General features: G+C 43.9%; 1 protein-coding gene across 9 annotated transcripts in view; it reads right to left on the bottom strand.

Moving 5' to 3' along the window:
- Positions 1-1,060: 1,060 nt before the first annotated feature.
- ATXN1 (ataxin 1) overlaps positions 1,061-22,483 on the bottom strand; it is a 287,654-nt gene continuing 266,231 nt past the window's right edge. For 8 of the 9 annotated variants that reach the window (XM_077353264.1, XM_077353263.1, XM_077353262.1 and 5 more), the window contains 2 exons: positions 11,005-11,527; positions 1,061-2,451 (listed from right to left, as the gene is read on the bottom strand). In XM_077353264.1, coding sequence (XP_077209379.1) covers positions 2,441-2,451; positions 11,005-11,527 — 534 coding nt within the window. In that variant the 3' untranslated portion in view covers positions 1,061-2,440. Of the gene's footprint in view, positions 2,452-10,221; positions 11,528-22,483 lie in introns of those variants that run through there. The other variant, XM_077353271.1, reaches the window with a different exon arrangement.

Raw genomic sequence — 22,483 nt, 5'->3', positions numbered from 1 at the left:
AAAGGCCAACCTGTGACCTTTACTAAAGAAAAAAAAAAGCTGGGTAGAGATGAGCAGGGCACGGCTTGACATTGCCGGTAGGGTTGTGCACGGTGGCATCCGAATCGTCCATTCCAGGTCGACACAGCCGGTGCATAACTCGGCACACGCACGCAAGCCTGGAATGGCCGATTTGGATGCCGCCACACCCAACCCTAAGCTGGTATTTGCTGTCAAGATCCTAAGGAGCATTGCCATTCCTGCCTTCAAAGCCTCCAGCAGTACACCCTAAGGATTGCACTCCAAAATTTATTCTCATGCTCATGTCTAGTCTTCCTCATTTTACGAAGCTCTTACGATAACACAACCGGTGTCACACCCACCTGGATCCGAATTGCCAGGTTTCCTAGCTCACTGCAAACTGTTGTGAATTTTTCATAATGTTGGAGAAGCACAATGCAAAGATGATGAGAATGAATTCACATTCAGTTTTAGCGCATGCACTCAACTGTGATGCAGAAATGAAAAAGTGAGTGTTCCTTTAACACCCCCCTCCCAAAAAATGATTTCCAACTATCCCAGGGGTAGTCAACCTGTGGTCCTCCAGATGCTCATGGACTACAATTCCCATGAGCCCCTGCCAGCATTTGCTGGCAGGGGCTCATGGGAACTGTAGTGCATGAACATCTGGAGGACCACAGGTTGACTACCCCTGCACTATCCGAATGGGTGGTACAACAAATTCTAGGTATCAACGCATCACAAGATTTCCTCTTCCACAGAGAAATGCTCTCCCCTCCACCCCCTCCTGGCTTAATTCATACACAAGGACGACCAGCCGATTTCCAATTGGCACTGTTATTTTATTAGTACGAGTATACTGAAACAATAAACTTGTACTTGTATACAGACAATTTCTTTAAAACAATTTTGTTCAAATTTTGAATCAAACATTGTTTTATTATAATAATGAAATAATTTCTACCTAGAAAACCTGCAAGCACCATCAAAGAAAGGGACCATAAAATTCAATAAACAGACGCGCGTGTCTCCTACAAATAGACACACCACGATTAGAAAATAGAATATGAATTCTTCCATTTTTTTTAATATTTGTTTTAAAAAAGCTAGTGCAAGTACAATATTTTACACTGGAATTACAGAGAGTATGCACGCATATGGAAAAAAAGTTCTCCTGTCACAATAAAAGCTATGTCTGTATGCACTTAAAATTTTCTCTTTTTTCTATAAGGTGCAAATCATTATTCCCTCCTTGTTTCTCCGTTGTACTGGCCATGTCAGCCCAATATGACCTCAGCGTAAAGCTATGAGACCCCTTTTCCTACGCCAAAATCGGGCAGGTCATTGGAAATGTCACTTTCAACTTTCAATTTGAATGGGAAGAATCCCCAGCATGAACCACTTTATGATTTTGTGAGACTTCTTTCCACAAGCATGTGCTATATGCCTTAACGCATTGGCAAAATTAGTACCCTTCTTGACTGGAGACTCCAGAAGTTCCCTGTCTGCAGCTGAAAGTAAAGCGCCTTGGGTTATGCTGGTCTGTTATTGTAAAAACGACCACTTTCAGCACCAACCAATGAACCCTGTCCCAAATTAAGCATTAGATCTGAACAGAGTTTGAGACCCTGAGAAGCAGCTTTCTGAAATACAAATGGGAAACTGCCCAGCTGGGTAAATGCAGATATTAATTGTCCGGGCAAAAACAAAAACAAAAATCACATTTCAAGCATTTATTTATATAAAATATTTGTACCCTACCTTTTGCCTTAGGGTTGGCCTTCAAGTTGGTATAAGGACTTCCTTCTGGATATAAACTTAAATAATCAAACATTTCACATGAATTCCGATTACATCCAGTAAGCAAATTTAAAAGCATACGAGTCGCAACGATTTTAGATCAGTCAATTAAAATATGAATCCTCTGCTGCCAAACTTACAGCTTCTAGTGTTCAACGTGTGTTGGAATAGCATCATTTGTCCGGGCAATAAAATATCTGCATGTATTCTGCTTCTCCTTTGGTTTTTAGTTGGTAGAAATCCATAGGCAGACATTTTGAAATGTAATTGTTCCCTTCGTTACAGAGGTATCATTTGGGAGCTGCCTGTATGTACACTGAGGGCCCAAAGAACTCTCCGGATGGCCAGAACTTCCATAAGTGTAGAAGGTTTACCTCTGCTAGTTCTTACACAGTCTGGTGTTCAGGGCTGAGTTCTGCCGAGATTTTCTTGTGCCAGACTTTGAGTGGCTCTACAACAATTCATTCACCACCGCCCGTGTCATTTTGTTGGTAGTGGCACCTTTGACCGCAGTCCTCTGTAGACCTCTACAGTGTCACTGATTACAGGCGTCAGGATAACTGACTTGCAATATTCCCATCATAGAGCAGTTCCAGCACCAGTGAATTGTCTACTGCAAATAGACACCTCCAATGGCCGCCTATTGTATGGCTGAGGAAGAGGGAACAAGAGCTTCAATAAAGCGAAAGAAAACGAACAAACAGAAACAAAAGTAACCCTGGATAAAGCCTCTGATTAATTCTCAGTGGAAGACTCGAGTCCTTTCCGGTATTGATGAGAAAAACCAAAGAGTTGTTGCAATTCCTATTGTAGAAATGCTACCCATTGTCCAAATGCACTTCATTTTATTATATGAGAGGCCATGTTTCTGCACCAGAAGGGGGGTCACCTGTACACAGAGATTTACTCCCTCCATACATGATTCTTAAATGCCAGAAATGAAACGTGGACTATGGTTACAGGCTACACGGGGAAAGGGGAGAAGGATTCAGACACCAGGGAGCCGCCGTCCCCTCTGGAGCTCTGCTTTGAAGGCTCACCGATTTCCTAAAATTGGCCCCTTTCTCAGAAATCTTTGTATCCCCAAATTCCTTTCATTTTTGGTGTGCCAGTAATACACAATTCCAAGCTACATGAAACATAACTCAAATTATCTGGATTGCTGCTAAAGCATCTGAGATGGTTTCTGTGTGTATCCTTAACCAGGAGATGGAGAACTACGGGAGACAATATGGTTTTTGCTACTTCTTTATTGGTCACTAGGATCCCTTGTAACAAACACTTCGTGCTCAGTATTAAATTCTTTGGGTTTGGTATTTTCTTCAAAGAACAGGAAGTGCAGAAAATGTAGATCATCTTCCCTATTAAGAGCGAAGACCTACAACTAAATCAGGAACAAACAGTAGTATCAATGATGAATCATTCTCCCCTGCCCACAATGGTATTCATGTACCACAATACAAAAGTAAGCATTGCCGACCTTGGAAACACCTGTTAATTCTTTCTAGCCAGAGCCAATACAAATCATATCATCTATATATGATAGTTTTCTATATACAAAAAACATGTAACTTTCACCCTTTCTCGGCTTTTGTACTTTATTTCAATTTTTTTTTTACAAACAACACATGGTTTCAACATATCCATCTCTCTTTGAACACTGAATGAATCACTCCAACATTCATGTTTCTTTTGTGCAATTTTTTTTAAAAAAACATTACCTGTACTCCTCCCATTGTGAGTGCTTCAAAAAAGGGTTTTTTTTTTAAGCTTCTCATCAAATCAGGTTCACATAAAAAAATATTCCCACAAGTTATAGTGCTACAAGTAAAGATCCTATCAGTAAGGTAACACGTCTGAAGCGAGGTCATCTAAGTAAAACAAATTGAACTCTGGAGTAGAAGTGTGCAATTTGTTTGGAATTTCCTTATTAACAGAAAAAAAAATCCACAATACTGCTCTTGGAAATTACAAAGGAAATCAACATGTATTCCTGTGTTCTCAAAAAGAACAGTCACAATTTGGGACACTATTCATTTCACTTATTTTTCAGGAATCTTTAGGGCTATAAACACCAAAAAAATAAAAGCATTAATTGTATTCTGCTTTTAAAAAGGCAGATACAACCGTTTCCCTCTGTTTTCATACCACTGCTACAATGTCTGCCCATAGCCTGGACAATGTTAGTCCCTATGGTGAAAAGGAGGGGGGAGAGAATGCAAGTCACATATTGCCATTAACAGATATCATTTAATAGACGCTGCTTGTGCAAAAAAAAAAAAAGCCTGATTTCTTAGCATAGTTTTAAACAGGCAAAAGATGGAAGTTGGCTCCAAAGAACGGTGAGCAGAAGGGAAACTATGGCCGGCGCTGTTCTCAGAGTACACTAGTGCTAGTCGAAATGTTTGTGCAACACAAACCGAAGTTCTATCGCCGTTCTCATATTTCTGATTGCACCACGGCTGTTAAAACAGCCCCTCCGTAGTCAACTTCCCCATGTGGAAGGGCACCTTTGGCTTCCAGCCCCACCGAAACAATGGGGTCACCCTGTGATAGCATGAATCCAGAGATCCTCAGCTTTAGCATCCTACCCTAAGTATGCTTTCACTATTCTGCTATTGTTGCAGCTCGAGTCATGCAAACTTTTTTACATCACGGAGCAGCTGGCTCGGGTGGCATTCACCCACCCACCCACACACCCCTCAGGGATGCCTGTGGATCGGCTCACCCAGCCCAGCACTTCCCTGTGATGCGCTCTGAAGCAAAAATGATAATGCTATTCAGAGTGTTCCCTTAAAGTTGAAACAGGATGTCCATGTGGATGTCAAAAGCCACAAGGCACTCAAAAACGCCCAGTGCCGATGGCAAATAATGTGTGGCGACACCTTAAATAGCAGATTTGTGAAAGCACCCTAAGTCAGGGGTAGTCAACCTGTGGTCCTCCAGAGGTCCATGGACTACAATTCCCATGAGCCCCTGCCAGCGTTTGCTGGCAGGGGCTCATGGGAATTGTAGTCCATGGACCTCTGGAGGACCACAGGTTGACTACCCCTGCCCTAAGTGATTAAAACCCCAGTGCTGCCAAAAGTAATACAGACAAGCAGGCCTTAACCAGACTCCGTCAGTGTTGCTCTGATTCTGTAAAACATCCCTGTTTAAGCACAGATCATATAATTTCCAAAAGGATCATCTACATCAGGAGTGGCCAAACTGTGGCCTACCAGAGCTCCATGGACTACAATTACAATGAGCCCCTGCCAGCACTAGTAGAGGCTCATTGTAATTGTAGACCATGGATGTCTGGAGAGCCACAGTTGGCCACCCCTGGTCTATGTGGTTTACAATAATGACCAATAATGACCCCTCCCTTGTAAGATCAGGTTTTGCAACACTGGGCCTGAATGTATATGGTATCTTAAAAAAAAAAAAAAAGGTTTTGGGAACCCATACCTGAAAATAAGAAGAAACACCAACACACACAAAAAAGCATTCTCATTTCCTACTCAATGATTATTTCCCCCCGTTGCTTGGCAACATATGAAAATAAAACAAGCCACTGTGCACAGAGCGAAATTTCACCACAACCAAAAGCTACGTTTTGCACTGGCTGTGCTGCTGCGTATTGCCACCTATGCAATAAATCTGGGAAGGTAATCAATCTATGACCGTGCAGGAAATCCAAACGTCTCCTCTGAATTGAACATCCCTACTCCAGAGCCATAAAAGTGCTCCTTCTGGTCACATCAGTGTACCACACATATGCCAGCCCCATCCCTGAGTAAGAGGTGTGAAAGATTTCTAAACGTTCCTTGCTTAAGGAAAAACAGGAGTCGTGGTGTCACTTTTGAGATCTGAAACCTCCCTTCTACAAACTTAAACAGTGACACCAGGCTTAAAATAGCAGAACAGACATGCATTTACCCAGAAATGGAGAAAAGGGAAGGGAAAAGTCTGGAAGGGATTTTTTTTGTGGGGGGGAGGGTAAAATGTAACATAATATTGTCCAGAACCTAGAGAATCCAAAGGAAATGACATCACACTCTGTAACCCCATGGCGTGGCCCAGACAAACTGAAATTACGTCTAAGTTAAACACTTTGAGGAACAGTCATTTTATATATAGATATATAGATATATTTATTTAGAAATTCCTATAAAGAGGTTCTTTTTTTTTTTCTTTGCCCTGACTAATTTTATTGGTGATTGTATGAGTTTCATTGTAAACTAAACAGGTCTGGTACAATGACAAAGGAAAACGAAATGACTGCTGTCAGTTCATATTGCCATGTGGACACCGGACAGAGGCCTTACAACCAAGTTAATTTTTGCCTGCAATTGCTCGTTAATCAATGAGAGGGACGGGGGGAGCAAGCGATTTAAAAAGCAGTCCCAGAAATAGGAATAGAGTTAGCACATTTCACTTGAAATTGGGTGCCTTTTTCTACAGAACCAAAGGCACTTAAAAGCCCTAAATCACAACCCAATTGATGAGGAGGGCAAAGGGCATCAACAGGCATGGATTCATCTTGAATCATTTTGAAAACGTGAGGTGTAAAAACAAGACTGTCGCGTTACTACCACCACAAAAGCATTATTCACAATGCTTCTGGGGGGAAATTATCCTAGCAGGATATCTGCCATAATTTATACTGCAATGCTAAGCGGAATTAAGCCCATTGACTCTGATTGATCCAGAAAGGCTTAACTCTGCTTAGGACTACACTTTGTGATCTACTTCCTCTCTACTGAGGGTACATCCACGTCCCTTGAAAGGAACCGTCTTAGACATCCAAGGGACACAGGGATATGTGTGTCGTGCTCCTTTGAAGAGAACGGGCTTTCACCGAATGTTCATCTAAGAATGGTGAAGTTTAATAAGAGTTAAATAGATAAAACACAATTTGATCCTAATGCTAGATGGGGGACTGTCTGCATTCATACAACAGTGCACACTGCTGTTTTTTAGGTTCCTTGTATTCACGGAACCCTCTTTCCCCTAAACATCTGGTCCATTCTTTATAACTTTTAAGAAAGGAACATTAATGATTTTTGCCCTAGACCCTGGTTTTTCTGTTGGGTACCAAGGGACCTCTGCCAAGCCCTTCCCTTGTACGCCCTACCTGTTGGCATCCAGAGATACTGTCCCTCCCACTGACCAAACGAGAGATATAAGGCTGTAGATTTCTTAAGACAGTTTTTTTTTTTGGGGGGGGGAGGCCAAAGATCTAGCTATCACCACACGGGTGACTCTAAATTGGCACATAAAATATTGCACATGCTATTAAAAAAAAAAACCAGCAGAAGCACAACACAAAGGAATAATGCTTGGACAGAAGCCACAATTTCAGGATTCTAAGTCTGCAATGCAAGCAGAGAACAAATACATTCCTATTGCTCCAACCTTTATTATTATTATTATTATTATTTATTTGTTAGTGTTAGTTTTATAGATGCAGTCAGTTTAATAATCCCTGCTTTCTTATATGTATGAGGCTCTCTTAGTATGCATGTGTATAATAAGTATAGTGGTACTAATGGAAACAAAACAGGGATTTCTGCCCCGTGTCTTTCTATTCCTCTTGCCATTAAAAGTTAAAATGGAAAAAAAAAGCCAAAATAAAACTCAGATAAACAATAAATCGAAAGTGCCCTGAGCAGAGTTTATGGAAGATTAAGCAAGTTATTTGAGCAGAAATGTGGTGGTGGTGGTGGGGGGGGGGGACACAGAAAACTTTACAGCACTAAATAAGCAGTGTGATTGTGTGGAGGAAACCTGCCCAGCTATTTGGTAATTTACTGAGAGGTTATAATTAAAAAAAAAAAAACTCAAGAGAGATTTCAAGCTATTTTTTCAAAACTTAAAAAATATTTTTGGTGCACCCCAGAAAACGGTACAAAAATGATTAGTTCTGGTGTGAGCGAAGGTTCAAGTAACAAAGAGACACGAACAGTTGGGGGGCAGGTGAGAATTATTTTTCTTCTTTTTAAAAAAAATACTGTTGCTAAGCAAGTGGAGGGCGGATGGGGGGGGAGGAGAGGAATATTTGACGGAATCCGTTCACTTTTGAGTCCTGTCCTGATTTTAAATGTTGGGTTTCTTGATCCGAAAGGGCACTGTATTTCTAGAGTCCCAAAGTAGCAAGTGGAACCACATGAAGTATCAAAGCACTGATCAAGAAATGCTGACCTGTGTTGTAAATCAGGACTAGTCAACCTGTGGTCGTCCAGATGTTCATGAACTACAATTCCCATGAGCCCCTGCCAGCGTTTGCTGGCAGGGGCTCGTGGGAATTGTCGTTCATGAACATCTGGAGGACCACAGGTTGACTACCCCTGTTGTAAAGGACTCCTAGCCAAACACTGCTTGAGCCTGGACTATGCTTTCTCTTTCACAACAGCAGCTGGTCCCTTGCTTTAGTACCAGGACTGTGTGAACATGTCCACTTCCTTGGGCAAAGTCATGTAGGGGACGGCGGATATGCGAAGGCAAGCGGAGATACCTTGGACAAGAAAGCAGGGTAGGCAGCTGCTGTTTATTATACAGGCTCCTCTCCGTCTCACTTGCCCTGCCTTCAGATTGTATCCCAGTTACTGCAAAAGCTGGATAAGTGGAACATTTGGGCCCACCAACCCATGGTAAGGGTGGATCATGGCTGTCATGGAAACCTTGAGCCATTTTCACACGAGCTGCTCAAAAGCGCGCCCAGGCATCTCACAATATTTGTACCATGTGTAAAATGTTGTTCATGTGGGCCAGAACATGTCAGCGTAGATTTTGATTCCATATTACAGGTCAATTTATGCAGGTGATTTAAGCCTCAAGTGTGAAAAATGCCCACACTATTTTCATCCTGAATCCCTCATCTGAAAGCCCAAGAGATGACTGCAGCTACTTCCATGAAGTGGATTGTAGCTAGGCTACACAGTTATCCCTAAACCTCTCAGCTGTGAGTAGTTCCAAGGCATTTAAAATGGCTACTCCTTGGAGAAGGTTGCAAGATGGAATCCAAAGAATCAGCAGGAGTTAGGATCTCTGGATCCACTTTTAAATTTTGTTTCAGATTTCTGGGAACAGTAACATCAATAATACAACAACACTGAAAAGCTCAACTGGGTAAATTTTCTACCCATTGTCCTGTTTTGTACCAGTCTGACATCTAGATTGTATTACTAGTGGAAAAGAAGTTATTTGAAGTAACAAAGAGTACTATTCACAATAATAAAATAGCAATGAATTTAAACAAAACAAAAAAAAACAAAAAAAATCCCAGAACTTGCTTCTGTGTCAAAATGTCTCTTATGGAAAACTCAGCGGATCTGAAAAGAAATTCTCAGAATCTGTCCTGGTTCTGTGTGACAGAGGACATTAGAAAGAAAATTTAAGGAAAAAAAGATTGAAAGGAAACCTAACCCTATCAAAACGCCCTAGAGTTCAGGCAGGGTTAGTTAAGTAATTGCTACATTTGTTTAAGCTTTTTTTTTTTCTCAGTCCCCTTCCCTTCCCCCAAAATTATTAGGTAAAAACTGCAGGAATACCACACAAATGATAAACTCAAGATGTGCAAATTGCAAGGTTCTTTAAAGTCCATCTTTTTCAAAAAAACACTGGACAATAATGATTTTTTTCTTCTCTTTCCTTTATCCTCTCTCTTATTCTCTTTATTAATCTGTCAGCTCGCATATGCCTTTAACTCTTTCTCAAGCATTAAAGTTTAAAAAGTGCCTCCTATTAAGTAGTCCTTGTGGACAATGACTGTCACAGATAGTTCATAATTCACATTCATCCCTTTGAAACCACATGAAAAACTTTCAACTTCTTGCTCGCGAAAAACTCTAGTTCGCATGTTGCGAACACTAGAGGTTGGTTTTCTTTTTGCTTTTTCCTCTCTCTCTCGTCAAAGAGATTAAAAGTGAGATACAGTACTTGCTGAGTGTTGGGCCAGGATACTCGGCAAAAGACGTGTGAACAGCATTTTAAGTGCTTAAAGACATTCTATTTGCATCTTCGACATCCACTTCTTTTGTGTCACACCGAAATTTGGAGGGGGGGGGGAGGAAAAGTGGCACTACTTGTCCATGATGAGGAACTAAAAACAGTACTAGAGGTAAAGACAAAGATTTGCAACCTAAATGCAGACAACTTTGCTCTCCCAAGGGGGCAGCGTGTTTCTACCTCGTGGAAGCAAATGTCGAAGGGCAAAACTCGAGTGGATTTCTCTAACATTGAATGCAAGGGACAGGGAGAGCCAGCGAGGACATGAAAGAGACCTACCATCTGAAGTCCCCTGGAAGCCTACACCAACCATCTCCAGGGGTAGTCAAACTGCAGCCCTCCAGATGTCCATGGACTACAATTCCCAGGAGCCCCCTGCCAGCATTTGCTGGCAGGGGGCTCCTGGGAATTGTAGTCCATGGACATCTGGAGGGCCGCAGTTTGACTACCCCTGTCCTACTTCATGGAAATCCCCAGTGTCAGCAAAGCAAGAATCAGATGCTACTACACCTTTGCTATATCACTACACTAACAAGCTGAAAGGAATCTCTTTGTGGCAGTCTGAGGAGGAGCAGTAACAAGAAGAACAATAATAATAATAATAATAAAAAATAGTGCAGACAAGTCCCCATTGTGAGGAAGGGCGCGGGGAAGTGGAACAACATGTGGCCATTTTCCCCCGAAAATAAAAAGGCGGTTTCATTGTGCAAAGCCTTGGAATCTCCTTGAGCCTCCATTACTGTCTCTGGATTGGACTCCCAACAGCAGCTCGTTGAGAGAACCACCAAACTGGCCAGCACCCCCCCCCCATCACTGCATCCATGTGACACTGCATGTGCCTGCTCTAGTTCCCTCCCCCTCGCCTTGTGAGGGAAAGCCTAGGCTTGTCCCACTTGAAGTGTGGGGAACACAGGAGCCATGTCAACAACATTTGCTTCCACAAGAGGTGGGGATTAAGCGAATACTGCCCCCTTCTATAGCTCTCAGTAAAAATGATCACCAACAAACATTTTTTTTTGGGGGGGGGGAGAGTATGCACCAATCTCCTGCATAATATTAAGCTGCAACTATAACAATAAGGTTATTAACATAAACCTAAAATAAGATAACATGTAAATACTGGGTTATTTTTTTAGCCTACAGTACAGTAATCTGGATAAAAATGACAAAGGGATAGCCTAAATTTCCATTCCCTACACAGACTTCACTTGCCTACATTAGATCGCCCTTCAATGCAAATCTTAACCTCCTGAGGAATAAAAGAAGGTTTCGGAAGAGTCAACGGTGGTTCCTCGTCAGACTTCTCTAGTTTTCGTGTTTCGGGGGCTGACCACCTCCTCTTCCTAGTCGTCATGGACTTGCTGGGTTCCCCTTTAGTGATTAGAGATGTTGCAGGCAATCCTATTTTGTCTGGAAACTTGAGTTCACCATTCTCCGATGACATCTTTGCACCTCCCTGGTCAATCCCGTTTTCCTGCTCGCCATACCTATGTCTACTGCCAGTTAGACTGTCGTTCTTAGAGTGCTTCAGCAAGATGCTAGCTGAATCCATGGGCTGGCCCTTTTTAACTGAGCCGTTCTTCAGATTCTTGAGCGTAAGGGAGACGCAGACGTCCCCAACGGAGAGTTTGGAACAGGACAAATCAAAGAGCTGGCTTGTTCTCTCTGGGCAGCAGGATGACCAACCTTGTCCAAATACAAAAAAGGGATATTCTACCAAGACTTCAACGCTGACCTGCAAGAGGGAGGAAATGGAGAAAAAGGAGAGAGGGAAGACATGGATTTGAAAATGTGCATTTGCTGGTCTTTAAAAGGTGAAAAGTCAAAACCTGATTCCAAAGGAGGTCACCTCTTCAGCGCAAGCTGATGCCCACTGCTCCTCAAGGGCAGTCCTTACAAAAGGCATGAGCTTGCAGCTGCTATCCACCCTCATGTTTCTCTGAGACCTGGACTGGCTTTGGACATTCCAAGAAAGAGGTAAGGTAGCTAAAGCAAACCTCTCTCCTTACTCTTCTGATTTAACAAGTTAAAGTAGCTTACATGGGGAGAGGTATCCAAAAACTCTAGATGTGCCTGCACAACATGCAAGTTCCATCTTTCCCAATTCTGCTGCTTTTAGATCCCCAGAGTCACTCTCAGCTAGCTGGAAGGACAACTCTCACTTAAGCTGGGGGAAGATGTGTGCTTGTTCTCATGATGCCATGTGGAGTCTTCATGGGGATCTTAAAGCACTTACATTCCCACCCCCCTTTTTTTTGATATACTATTACATCTAAAGTAACATAAGGCCCAAGTATCCCACACACAGTGAGCCTCTTGTGGCGCAGAGTGGTAAGACAGCAGAAATGCAGTCTGAAAGCTCTGTCCATGAGGCTGGGAGTTCAATCCCAGCAGCCGGCTCAAGGTTGACTCAGCCTTCCATCCTTCCAAGGTCGGTAAAATGAGTACCAAGCTTGCTGGGGGGTAAATGGTAATGACTGGGGAAGGCACTGGCAAACCACCCCGTATTGAGTCTGCCATGAAAACACTAGAGGGCGTCACCCCAAGGGTCAGACATGACTCGGTGCTTGCACAGGGGATACCATTACCTTTACCTTTATCCCACACACACACACTGGGTCAGAAAATACCCTGTCCTTTGGCATATCCATAGGATAGGATTACAAAAAGTTACTGTACATGTTAACATTTCTTGAGAACTAAGCAAGAGTAATTTCATAAGCCTCTTCAGCTTCCAAGATTGGGCATGCCCATCCAGGTCGGGAAAGCAAGAAGGCAACAGAAATGGATTCCTAGGTGCCTTAAAGGCCTGGGTTCCCAAGCACTGGTTCACATTTATTCCACTGAGAAAATTGTATTTTGCACTGAGATGGGGGAGCCCCGCCGGTCTCTTATGCCACACCCAAGTAAGCATTCAGAGTTTTATAGTTTGGCGCTCGTTTTCTCTGTTCAGCAAAACCAAAATTCACCTGTGCTCTGCAACACTGAGGAAGCAGCATCCCTATGGAACAGCTGTCTGAAGCAAAGCAAATCTGTTTGAAGCAAAGCGAATCTGTCTACAACCCCCTCTGGTTGATTACAGAACTGGAACAGAAGCAAGGGTGTGTAGGAGCTCCTGCAGCTGCGCCTGACACACACCCTGCTGGATGGCTGCCTGCCCCTTCTACTCCTTTTAAGCCCACACATTCACTTGTCTGAATGGTAATTTCTTACTCAGAATGGCATTCACTCAGTTTCAAGCCAGGGACGGGATCCCACGTAAAAAGTACCCGTGATGAGTCAAACGCCAGATATAAAAAGAACACACAGAATATAGCATCAGAAGGGCAGATAACTCTCAGATCTCTAATCGTGGAGTTTCTAAATGAAGTGGCAAAAAGTGTGTGTGTGTGTAATCTGTTCCACGTAATATTTTTCTGGCAAGGGCTTGGAGGAGGAGTGTGTCTCATGGCTTAAATGCCACTCAGCTCTTAACACCCACTCAGGGTGGCTGTCCCGCCCCTGAGTGCTTTCTTCTCCAACCGGCTTGCCTGTCCATCCAGCAGCCAGCCAATCGCCTTCCATCCCCCACCCCTGACCACCCCCTCCTCCTTCCACTTCCCTCAGAGGCTGCAGATCCCTGCTGTGTGAGAGCTGCCCTTGCCAGTGAATTCTCAAACAGCTGCCTGCAGCCTTTCTAGGTCCTGGGGGAAGGGGGAGGCTGTCTGTAGAGTTCTTCCACCCCCCACCCCCCAATCCAGCACCCGGTGTATTTCTGAATGCAACGGGCTTGGCCCCTAATACATACATATACATACACACACACATACATATGTACATATATGTGGAATATGAAAAGAGTGAGAATATATTAATTAATGATATAGTAATGTAGTATTTGCTTCCATTCATGGATTGTTTTTATTTTTACCACTTCAGAGCACAAGACTACTTGTTTGGCTCCATAGAATCATAGAGTTGGAATGTACCTGCAGTGTCATCGAGTCCAACCCCCTGCACAATGCAGGAACTCACAACTACCTGTCCATCCACAACCTGCTTGTGGCACCTGGCTTCACAGGATGTTCACCTGGCATCTATTAGGATGAAGGCCTTCTTTGTGGTGGCCCCATTCTAGTGGAACCAAAGTTCTGCAGGTCCTGCAAAACACAGCTCTCCCATTTAGCTTTTAATTAATCAGGTCTGTTTATGTAGGCTGCCTTTATTCGTATTATATTTTAATTGATGTCTGTTAATATTTTTGCTGTTGTTAGCCACCTCTTGGTGGTGAAAGGAAGTTTACAAATTTAATAATAACAACATCAATTGTTCTATCTGTGGAAATATTCAATAGGATCCAAGCCATGATTTCTGATCTGAATGCTCATAACATTTATAGAATACCCTCAATAAATTTAAAATTAATTAAGTTTATGATATCATCCACTTGAGAACACAATCCATGTTGTTCTTCGCAATTCCCAAAGGAGAGCTCTCTCTGCATCTGTGATGAGTGATTTTCTCCCCCTGCTTTCTGACAAAAATAAAAAGCTAAGCCAGGGAAAAGGGCAAGACACTGGTATGCTGAGAGAGTGAAAACCAGATCAGATAATATGCTAGAGGGAACAATGCTGAACAGTTTACGAGCAGGCGGGTCACCTGAAAGTGCTTTCCCACCACAACCTCCTTGTGCTGTGTTGAAATCCATGGAGACTAAACCTTGATGCTTCTTTTCTTTTCATAAATAGGACATTCACTGCACAACACTTCTCCGTGTCCAGTAATAAACACTCCCAGTTTCTCCAATTATGGCAAATCTATGAGTAGTACATATCTGAAATGACTACAGCTTTTCTTTACAAGAAGGTTGCTGAATATCACACAAACATATCCTGCTCCCTTACAGTTTTTTTTAAGGTTCTCTATGTAAGAGTCAAATGTTCTTGTACTGCTGCTTTCTCATGCTACCCTATACTTACTTGTTGGCTTGAAGAACCAATATGCCTTTGTGCAGGGGTGGCCCAATTCAGATCAGGTGCTGGGAGTTCTTGGAGGGGGGGGGAGCTAAACCCTTCCTCTGCTCTTGATGCAGAGGAACTCAAACTGAGCCTTCCATCTACTTGATAACTGAATAATAATAAACATTAGGAGCTCCAGAGATAGAACTCCTTATGGCTTGTCTGGGTTAGCCTGTGATTTACCATATTTTCCCTATTTTAAGTCCATATCATAATCTATACTGCTCACTGCAAAATGTGGCTTCCATCAGGGACACGCTGACGCTAAACAGATTTTCCTGCAAACTAGTAAAAGGAAGTTTAAATTCCCCACCCCAAATAAATCAATGTTGTCTGTGCATGAGGAAGGCCGGGAGGGGGGGGGTGAGGTGATTTGAGGCAGGAGTAAGGGTCCAGGCTCCGCCCCCTTTCCCATGCACAATAACCATGCCAGAATGCCACCCCCAGATCAATGGAAGCAGCCAGTTCCCTTCTTTAACAGCCATGCCAGGAATAGCTTGTGGCTGAATCCATTAAACCAGGATATAAGGGGAAGGCTGGGAGCCCCTGGGAATCCCTGATGTAGTTAGTTGAATTTTCCTGATTGGCGGTGATTACTCCCATCCAATTATCAAATGAATTTTTGGGAATGCAGTTCGTAATCTAAGAAATATTAGATTTTAATGAGCTTTTCCTTACTCCCTAATGGTATACATTAGTGCCCATGAATATTCCTATGAGCAGCCTTTGTTCTCACCATTCTGTTTTCTCTCTTCCTTTTTTGTTCAGCATTTGGGTTATAAGTTCCTCAGAGTAGGAATCTCTCTTTTTTGGTCATCAAAATGCCAAGTCCTTTAGAAACGAAAGCTGAACTAGAATCTGGGAGACCCAGATTTAAATTCCTGCTCTGCCTTGATTAAAACTCATTGCTGAAACACCATTGGCAAAATATCAAGTCATTGTCGCACACGCACATACATATATATATATACCATGCAATTTAATGGCAACCACAAAAAAATTAGCAGCACATAGAGTTGTTTGCTGATTTTCATCATTAAGAAGTTTCTTAACTTTATCCTTTGAAGGGAGATTTGGATATCTGTCTAAAATTGGCTGGCTTAAGTTGCTTCTTATAGCATTATAGATGGAACGGCGTAGCACTTGTTCCTAACTGGCCACAAGCACAGGGACAGAATCTCTGTGAACAGGGAATTTTTCTACAGTGTGCGACTGAGAGGGGAAGGATGAAGCCCCTTTGGGTTCCCACTGGAGAGAAAGGTGGGGTACAAATTAAATTAAATTTAAAAAAATTAAATAGTCAAAGTTTTGAACTTCTACAGGCTTTTCCCCTTTAGGTCCATGAGATTTTTCCTCCAGTCCCAGGTGAGGCAGCATGGATCTTATCTCTTGAAGCCAAACCTAGTCAGTGTGATCCATGCGATGGTCACCTCTAGTCTCCCTCTGCAACTCACTCTGCGCATGGCTGCCCTTGTGACTACTCCAGAAACTCCAACAGGTCCAAAAGGCAGCAGCTTGAGTCCTGACAGGGACTCAGTGAAGGGCACATACAACACCAGTGATCTCCCAGCTGCATTGGCTCTAGACTGGAGACTAAATCAGGTTCACGGTGCTGGGTTACATTTAAAGCACTAACGGTAATGGAATACCTATGGGACCATCTTTTCCCCAAGAGCATGAAGATCTTTGGATCAGCACCTGCTCAGGATCCCTAGCCCAAAAGAGGTGAAACTGGCTTTGGCCAGGGCCTTTTTGACCCTGGCCCGGGCCTATACTGCACGCAATAGATAATGCACTTCCAAAGTAGATTTTCCATTTCTGCACAGGAAATCCAGCTGCCAAACCACATTGAAAGTGCATTATCCTATGTGTGTGGAATGGGCCCAGGGCTGTGCTCCCAAAAGGAGATCAGGGCCCTGGGGGACTTTAAGCAGTTCCACAGGGCCTGCAAGATGGAGCTATTCCATAAGGGCTCAAAATAACATTCCCCAAAAGATGCTGACCTAACCACTGGGAAGGAGGGAAGGGATAGAAAGATCAGCTCCTGACACCAAACCCCGCCCCCTCTGGAATTTTAGTTGGGCATTTGTTTAGTTTAATTAATAATGTTTTAAACTTTTAATGATGTCTGTATGATGTTTTACAGTGCTGTTACTTGCCCTGAGCAACATGGAAGGGCGGGCTAAAATTAATTTGTATTATTATTATTATTTATAAATCAACCAAGCTAACTTGCTCTTACAAAGCAGGGACTGGTGACTTGTCAACAAAAGCTCCTTTAAAGCAAAACCACGCTCACCTCAGAGGGCTGGAAGGATGGCAATATACACCGCAAGGCACGATGCTTAGTGTTGCAGAATTTGACGAAGAAATGCGTTTGCACTGGCCAGAAAGCTCTTTAATGTTCTGCATGTGTTACCTCATTTAGGAGCCATACGGCACTCCTGATTTGTGCAAAGCAACTGAAATAGATTATGTGGGTAATGCTTACAACAACCCTGTAAGGTTGGTCAGTATTGTTATTATCTTCAAGCTGCAGATAACATGGAATAGGTTACAACAACAATAATAATCACAATAAGGGCTATGTTTTTTAGGCCCTGCTTTTTACTTCCCAAATGGGGTCTCTAAATGGCTCACAATTGCTTTTCCTTCCTCTCCCCACAACAGACATGCTGTGAGGAAGGTGGAACTGAGAGAGTTCTGAGAGAACTGAGACCGGCCTAAGGTCACTCAAGCAGGCCTCATGTCCCTTCAACACCCCGTGAGGAAGGTGCAGATGAAAGAGCTACAATAGAATTGTGACTGCAGCAAGGTCACCAAGCAGGCCTCATCTCTCAAAGGGGCTTACAATCACCTTCTCTTCCTTTCCCCACAACAGACAACCCTATGAGGCTGAGCTGAGAGAGCTCTGAGAGAACTGTAACTGGTCCAAGTTCATCCAGCTGGCTGCATGTGGGAGAGCGGTTCCTCTTCCTAAGTTAGCATTTGAACCAAGGACTTCCTGGCTTATTGTACCCATTCTCAGTGTAATGCTAAATAGAAGAGTCTGTTGCCAACATACATGGTTGGTGGTGGTCTAAGCAGACGACAGAAACAGCAAACACAAAACAGACATCTGGAAAAATAAAAACCAAAGAAGCCATGTCAGCAAAATAGCTGCTACTGGAGAGGGAACTTGGTAGATTTGGAATACACAGAAAACCTAAATTAAACCCATATCTCTGCATGACACTATCTGAATTCTGGAAATGTCCCTTGTGAGAACTGCAGCTGGTGGAGTATTTTAAGCACGATGATGTCAGCGAGATTTTGATAGGCTTCTCCAGACGGTTTTCATGGAGGGCGCCACATGCCGTTCTGCCAGACGATGGCACTCTTCGCCTCTCCAAGGGAAGCTTTCCTACCGTGCCAGTTTCAGCTGCACTGGTCATCTGTGAAGCAGGGGGAGACGCTACAGGCGGCTGCTTCCATACCGGGCTGCTGGGGCAGAGGGGCGATGCTCACGGGGGCGGAGACCAAGGGGGATCTCAAAGAGGAACCATGTTGTGCAGCCAGCTTAAACAGGGTTTCAGTTTTCAAAGATTTCTGCAGCTAAAAATATACCTTTTATCAAATTGCTCTGAATTAGGAGAAACAGCAAGCAAATCCCCTCTCCTTTTGTGGCGAGAGTTTTCTACTGAATTATAAAGGAATGCATCATTCCTTTTCCTCCTGGTGACTTCAGTCTGTGCAACAAACCACCCACTGCTTTTGGAGCTTCCAGATCTTACTTTATCTTGCACCAATTTGCATGTTCTTCCTTCTATTTGGTCTTGTATACATTTAAACTTCATTGCTTCTCCTGCTTTTCAGATCTGCACTGGGAGTTCCATGTTCAGACTCTCACCTACCCTCACCCCACCCCCAGTGGCTTAAAAAAAATAAATTTAATTAGTAGCTGTGCAGGAGGCTGTGGTTTGGATAGGCCACACTGAGGCAAGGTGGCTGAGCACACAGGGGCACAGAATACAGAACGTGAATGTCAGTCTACAAGTAATCCTGGCAAAATATAACTGCTTCACAGACATATCTGGATTTCAACACACATCATCCAAGCCTGTTTTATATACATCATCCAAGCCCCCCCGCCCTGGTTTCATTCACACCTCCATCACAACTGCCCCTCCATCATATTATTCTTTAATTATACTTCTATGCCGGCTCTCCCGGACTACCCATCTGGCAACAGCTAACAACACATAAAATATACGGGAAAAATACAAAAGACCACATAAATCTCAACCCCAAGACCCTTAAACCCTCCAATTCCTCCCACCACTCTGCCAGATCCCCAGGGTTGATGTTGCATATAGTATAAAAAGTGACCAGAGTTGGAGGGAGGTAAGGCGGGATGTGCTGCCGCAGCGGTGGCACCCCCCTCCCTTCCCTCCCTCCCCGGCTCATCATTGCCTCCCGAGCGCGGCAGCAGTGGCAGACGCCGCGGGACATTCTGCCAATGGCCAGGGATGTGGGACCTTTGGCAAATTGTCGGGACCTTCCCGCTGTTTTCGTGACACATGGTCACTATAATATAGTAGACACCAAAGGAGGGACAAGATCTTTTATCAGTACGGCCTCAACCAAAAGCCTGGCGGAAGAGCTCCGTTTTACAGGCCTTGCAGAACTGAATCAGTTTGGGCAGGGACCTTAGCTCTTCCAGGAACTCATTCCACCAGGCAAACTTCCCATCGGTTGGGGCTCACCAATATGTTTGTACCCGCAGAGCGAAGAGCCCTGTGTGGGCTGTAAGAAGAAAGAGATGGTTTCTCAAGTACACTGTGCCCAGACCATGTATCTTTTGCCCGCACTACCTCTCTCCTTTTTGCAGAACTAGCTGAGACTGAGAAGGGAAAAGATCTTGGGGTCATAGTGGGCAGCTAATAAGAGCAGTGAAAGAGGCAAATTCTATGTTAGGAACTATTATACACAGCCCAGCCCACCCCTAGTCTCTGGAAACAGGCTCAAGGGAAAGGTGACAGACAGCCGCTGGCAGGGGTTCCATAGGAGCCCAAGAAGACTGGTCCAGGACATAGTGATGGTTGTGGCAGTGCTGCCACACCAGGAGAAGCAGGTGGCCAGAGGGAAAACAGTCAGCTTGAGTAATCACTAGGAATGGGTGGGCCCAGAGGAAGTAGGCCTGGCCCTGATGGTAGGGATTCCCACTCCTCCAAAGCCCCTGAGTCAGCTGATCGGGGTCCAGAGGCTATCTGAAGAAGCGTAGGGGGGGAAGGAATTGCTCAGCCCTGCTCTGACAGGGCTTCAGGGCTGACGAGGGGGCAGCATTGCACACCTCAACACAGTGATCTGGACCTCAGGGATAGTAAATGCAGGTTACACAAGAAGAAGAGAAGAAGAGCAGGTTTTTTATATCCTGTTTTTCAATATCCAAAGGAATCCCAAAGTCGGTTTCCCCTTTTCTCCCCATAACAGACACCCTGTGAGGCAGGTGGGGCTGAGAAAGCCCTGAGAGAACTGTGACAGGCCCAAGGTCACCCAGCTGGCTGCATGTGGAGGAGGAGTGGGGAATCAAACCTGGTTCTCCAGATTAGGGTCTGTTGCTCTTTAACCACCGCACCACGCTGGCTCTCCACAAGCAGCCTCTCCATCGGATTATATGACAACTGCTGGAAGGTCTCTTTCCAGGCCCTTCCTAGCCAGCCTCCTAGAGGTTTACTATATGAGCGTACATGCCAATTAGCCTATAAACATGATTAACTCCCACAAAGGGTTCTGCCTATCAAGAATGGAAAAACAAGCTCTGTGCACAATAAGATGAAAAGATACGGCACAGTAACGACAGCAAATGTCAGCAACACATAGCTGCTACATCCACCATAACTCCATGCATAGCTAATGTATTTGCAAAGCAAGGATGAAAACGGGCATCTGCTGAGTTTCGGTGGTGTTCACGATGCACGTATATGACATGAAAAAGACCATTAGAAATAGGAACTTGTCATCATCAACAAAAACCACTATAAGATTAAAAACGGGTGTGGGCTAATTCAAACACAGGGCCTAGTATTCCTGGGAATGCATGCGCCTGTCCTTTTTGGGAAACTTTTTTTAAAAAGTCATGATGAAGTGCATACGAGTAGAAACATTTTTGAGTACATTTGGGGAAGCATTTTAAGTCCCATTTTTATTTCCGATCAATTCTGTCCCATGCTGCTTCAGGATTTGGTCCCTTCCTGTGCTTTTGACAGACAGACTCCAGAACTGAACAAGAGAGGTTTTAAATTAGTACTGTAAAACTGCACCCGTAGATGCTTCTAATAAGTTTGATTCAATACCCTGGCTTGAAGAGTGGAGATAGCTTTGAGAAAAAGATCACAAGGCATCCAGGAGACAAGATCATAAAGCAGGTATGTGATACCTTCTGCTGAAAGAAACACACGGGACAAATTAACACCAGCTCTATAATGAATGGGAGCAATGGGACAAATTTAGCAAGTCAAAAACGGGAAAGGCTCCATATAATGGAGGAGGAAAAGGACGCACAATGGAAAAGAGGAACTGTGTTTAAACCAATTACGGAAAGATTAGAACCTCTTTACTGAGATCAGAGATTTCAGGAGTGACAGACCACAAGATGCTCTGTGGACTGTGCCCCCTGCTGACACTTTGACCATTAGCTGGCTGAGTGAATATGCCTGTCTCACAGGAAGTGACATGCTGGGGTCAGAAGCAGGTGGAGAATGGTACTTCCTTTTGCCTGGGAGGGCTATCTATGACAGCGTGGCCAAACTGTGGCTCTCCATATGTCCATACTGGCAAGGGCTCATGGTAATTGTAGTCCATGGAGAGCCACAGTTTGGGCACTCCTGATCTATGTCCACCAAGGATTAAGATCTTCCACTCTTTGCCTGCCTCCCCCCTCCCCACAGCTGCTGAAATATACTGTATTAGAATCATAGAGTTGTAAGGTACCTCCAGGGTTATCTAGACCAACCCCTTGCACAATGCAGGAACTCCTAACTACCTGCTCACCCACAGTGATCCCAATTTCATGCCGAAGTGATCCCTCCACCAAGCATCTCCAGAATCCAGCCTGGCCTGGAGGAAATTCACCTACCATCCCACAGTGGCAATTAGCAATTCCCTAGGCATGCAAGAAAGGGCCACAAGAGACAAACACTGGCACATCCCATCCACTGCCACATGCACTCACAATCAGCCTAAATTCATAAAATGAGCATTTCTGTCAGACAGCTAGTCTCTGCTTAAAAACTTCCAAAGAAGGGAGAACCCACCACCTCCTGTGGAAGTCTATTCCATTGAGGAACCGCTCTGTCTGGAACTTCTTCTGGATGTTTAGCAAAAAATTATTTTCAATTAATTTCAACCCATTATTTCTGGTCTGACCCTCTGGGGCAACAGAAAACAACTCTGCTACATCTTCTATATGACAGCCCTTCAGGTATTTGAAGATGGCTATCTTATCACCTTAGTCATGTTCTCTCCAGGCTAAACAGACCAAGCTCCCTCCACCTTTCTTCGTACGACTTTGTCTCCAGACCCCTGACCAGCTTCGTAGCCTTCCTCTGGACATGCTCCAGTTTCTTAACATCTTTCTTCATTAGGAAACAGTCCATTCACAACTATCACATGTTATATAGCATATCTTTTAACCAGACTTCAAGCTTTACGTC

The sequence above is a fragment of the Paroedura picta genome, chromosome 9, assembly GCF_049243985.1.
Source record: "Paroedura picta isolate Pp20150507F chromosome 9, Ppicta_v3.0, whole genome shotgun sequence".
In the NCBI taxonomy this organism is placed as follows: Eukaryota; Metazoa; Chordata; class Lepidosauria; order Squamata; family Gekkonidae; genus Paroedura; species Paroedura picta.
Note: the sequence above shows the minus strand (reverse complement) of the source record. Positions and strands in the feature narration are given on the sequence as shown.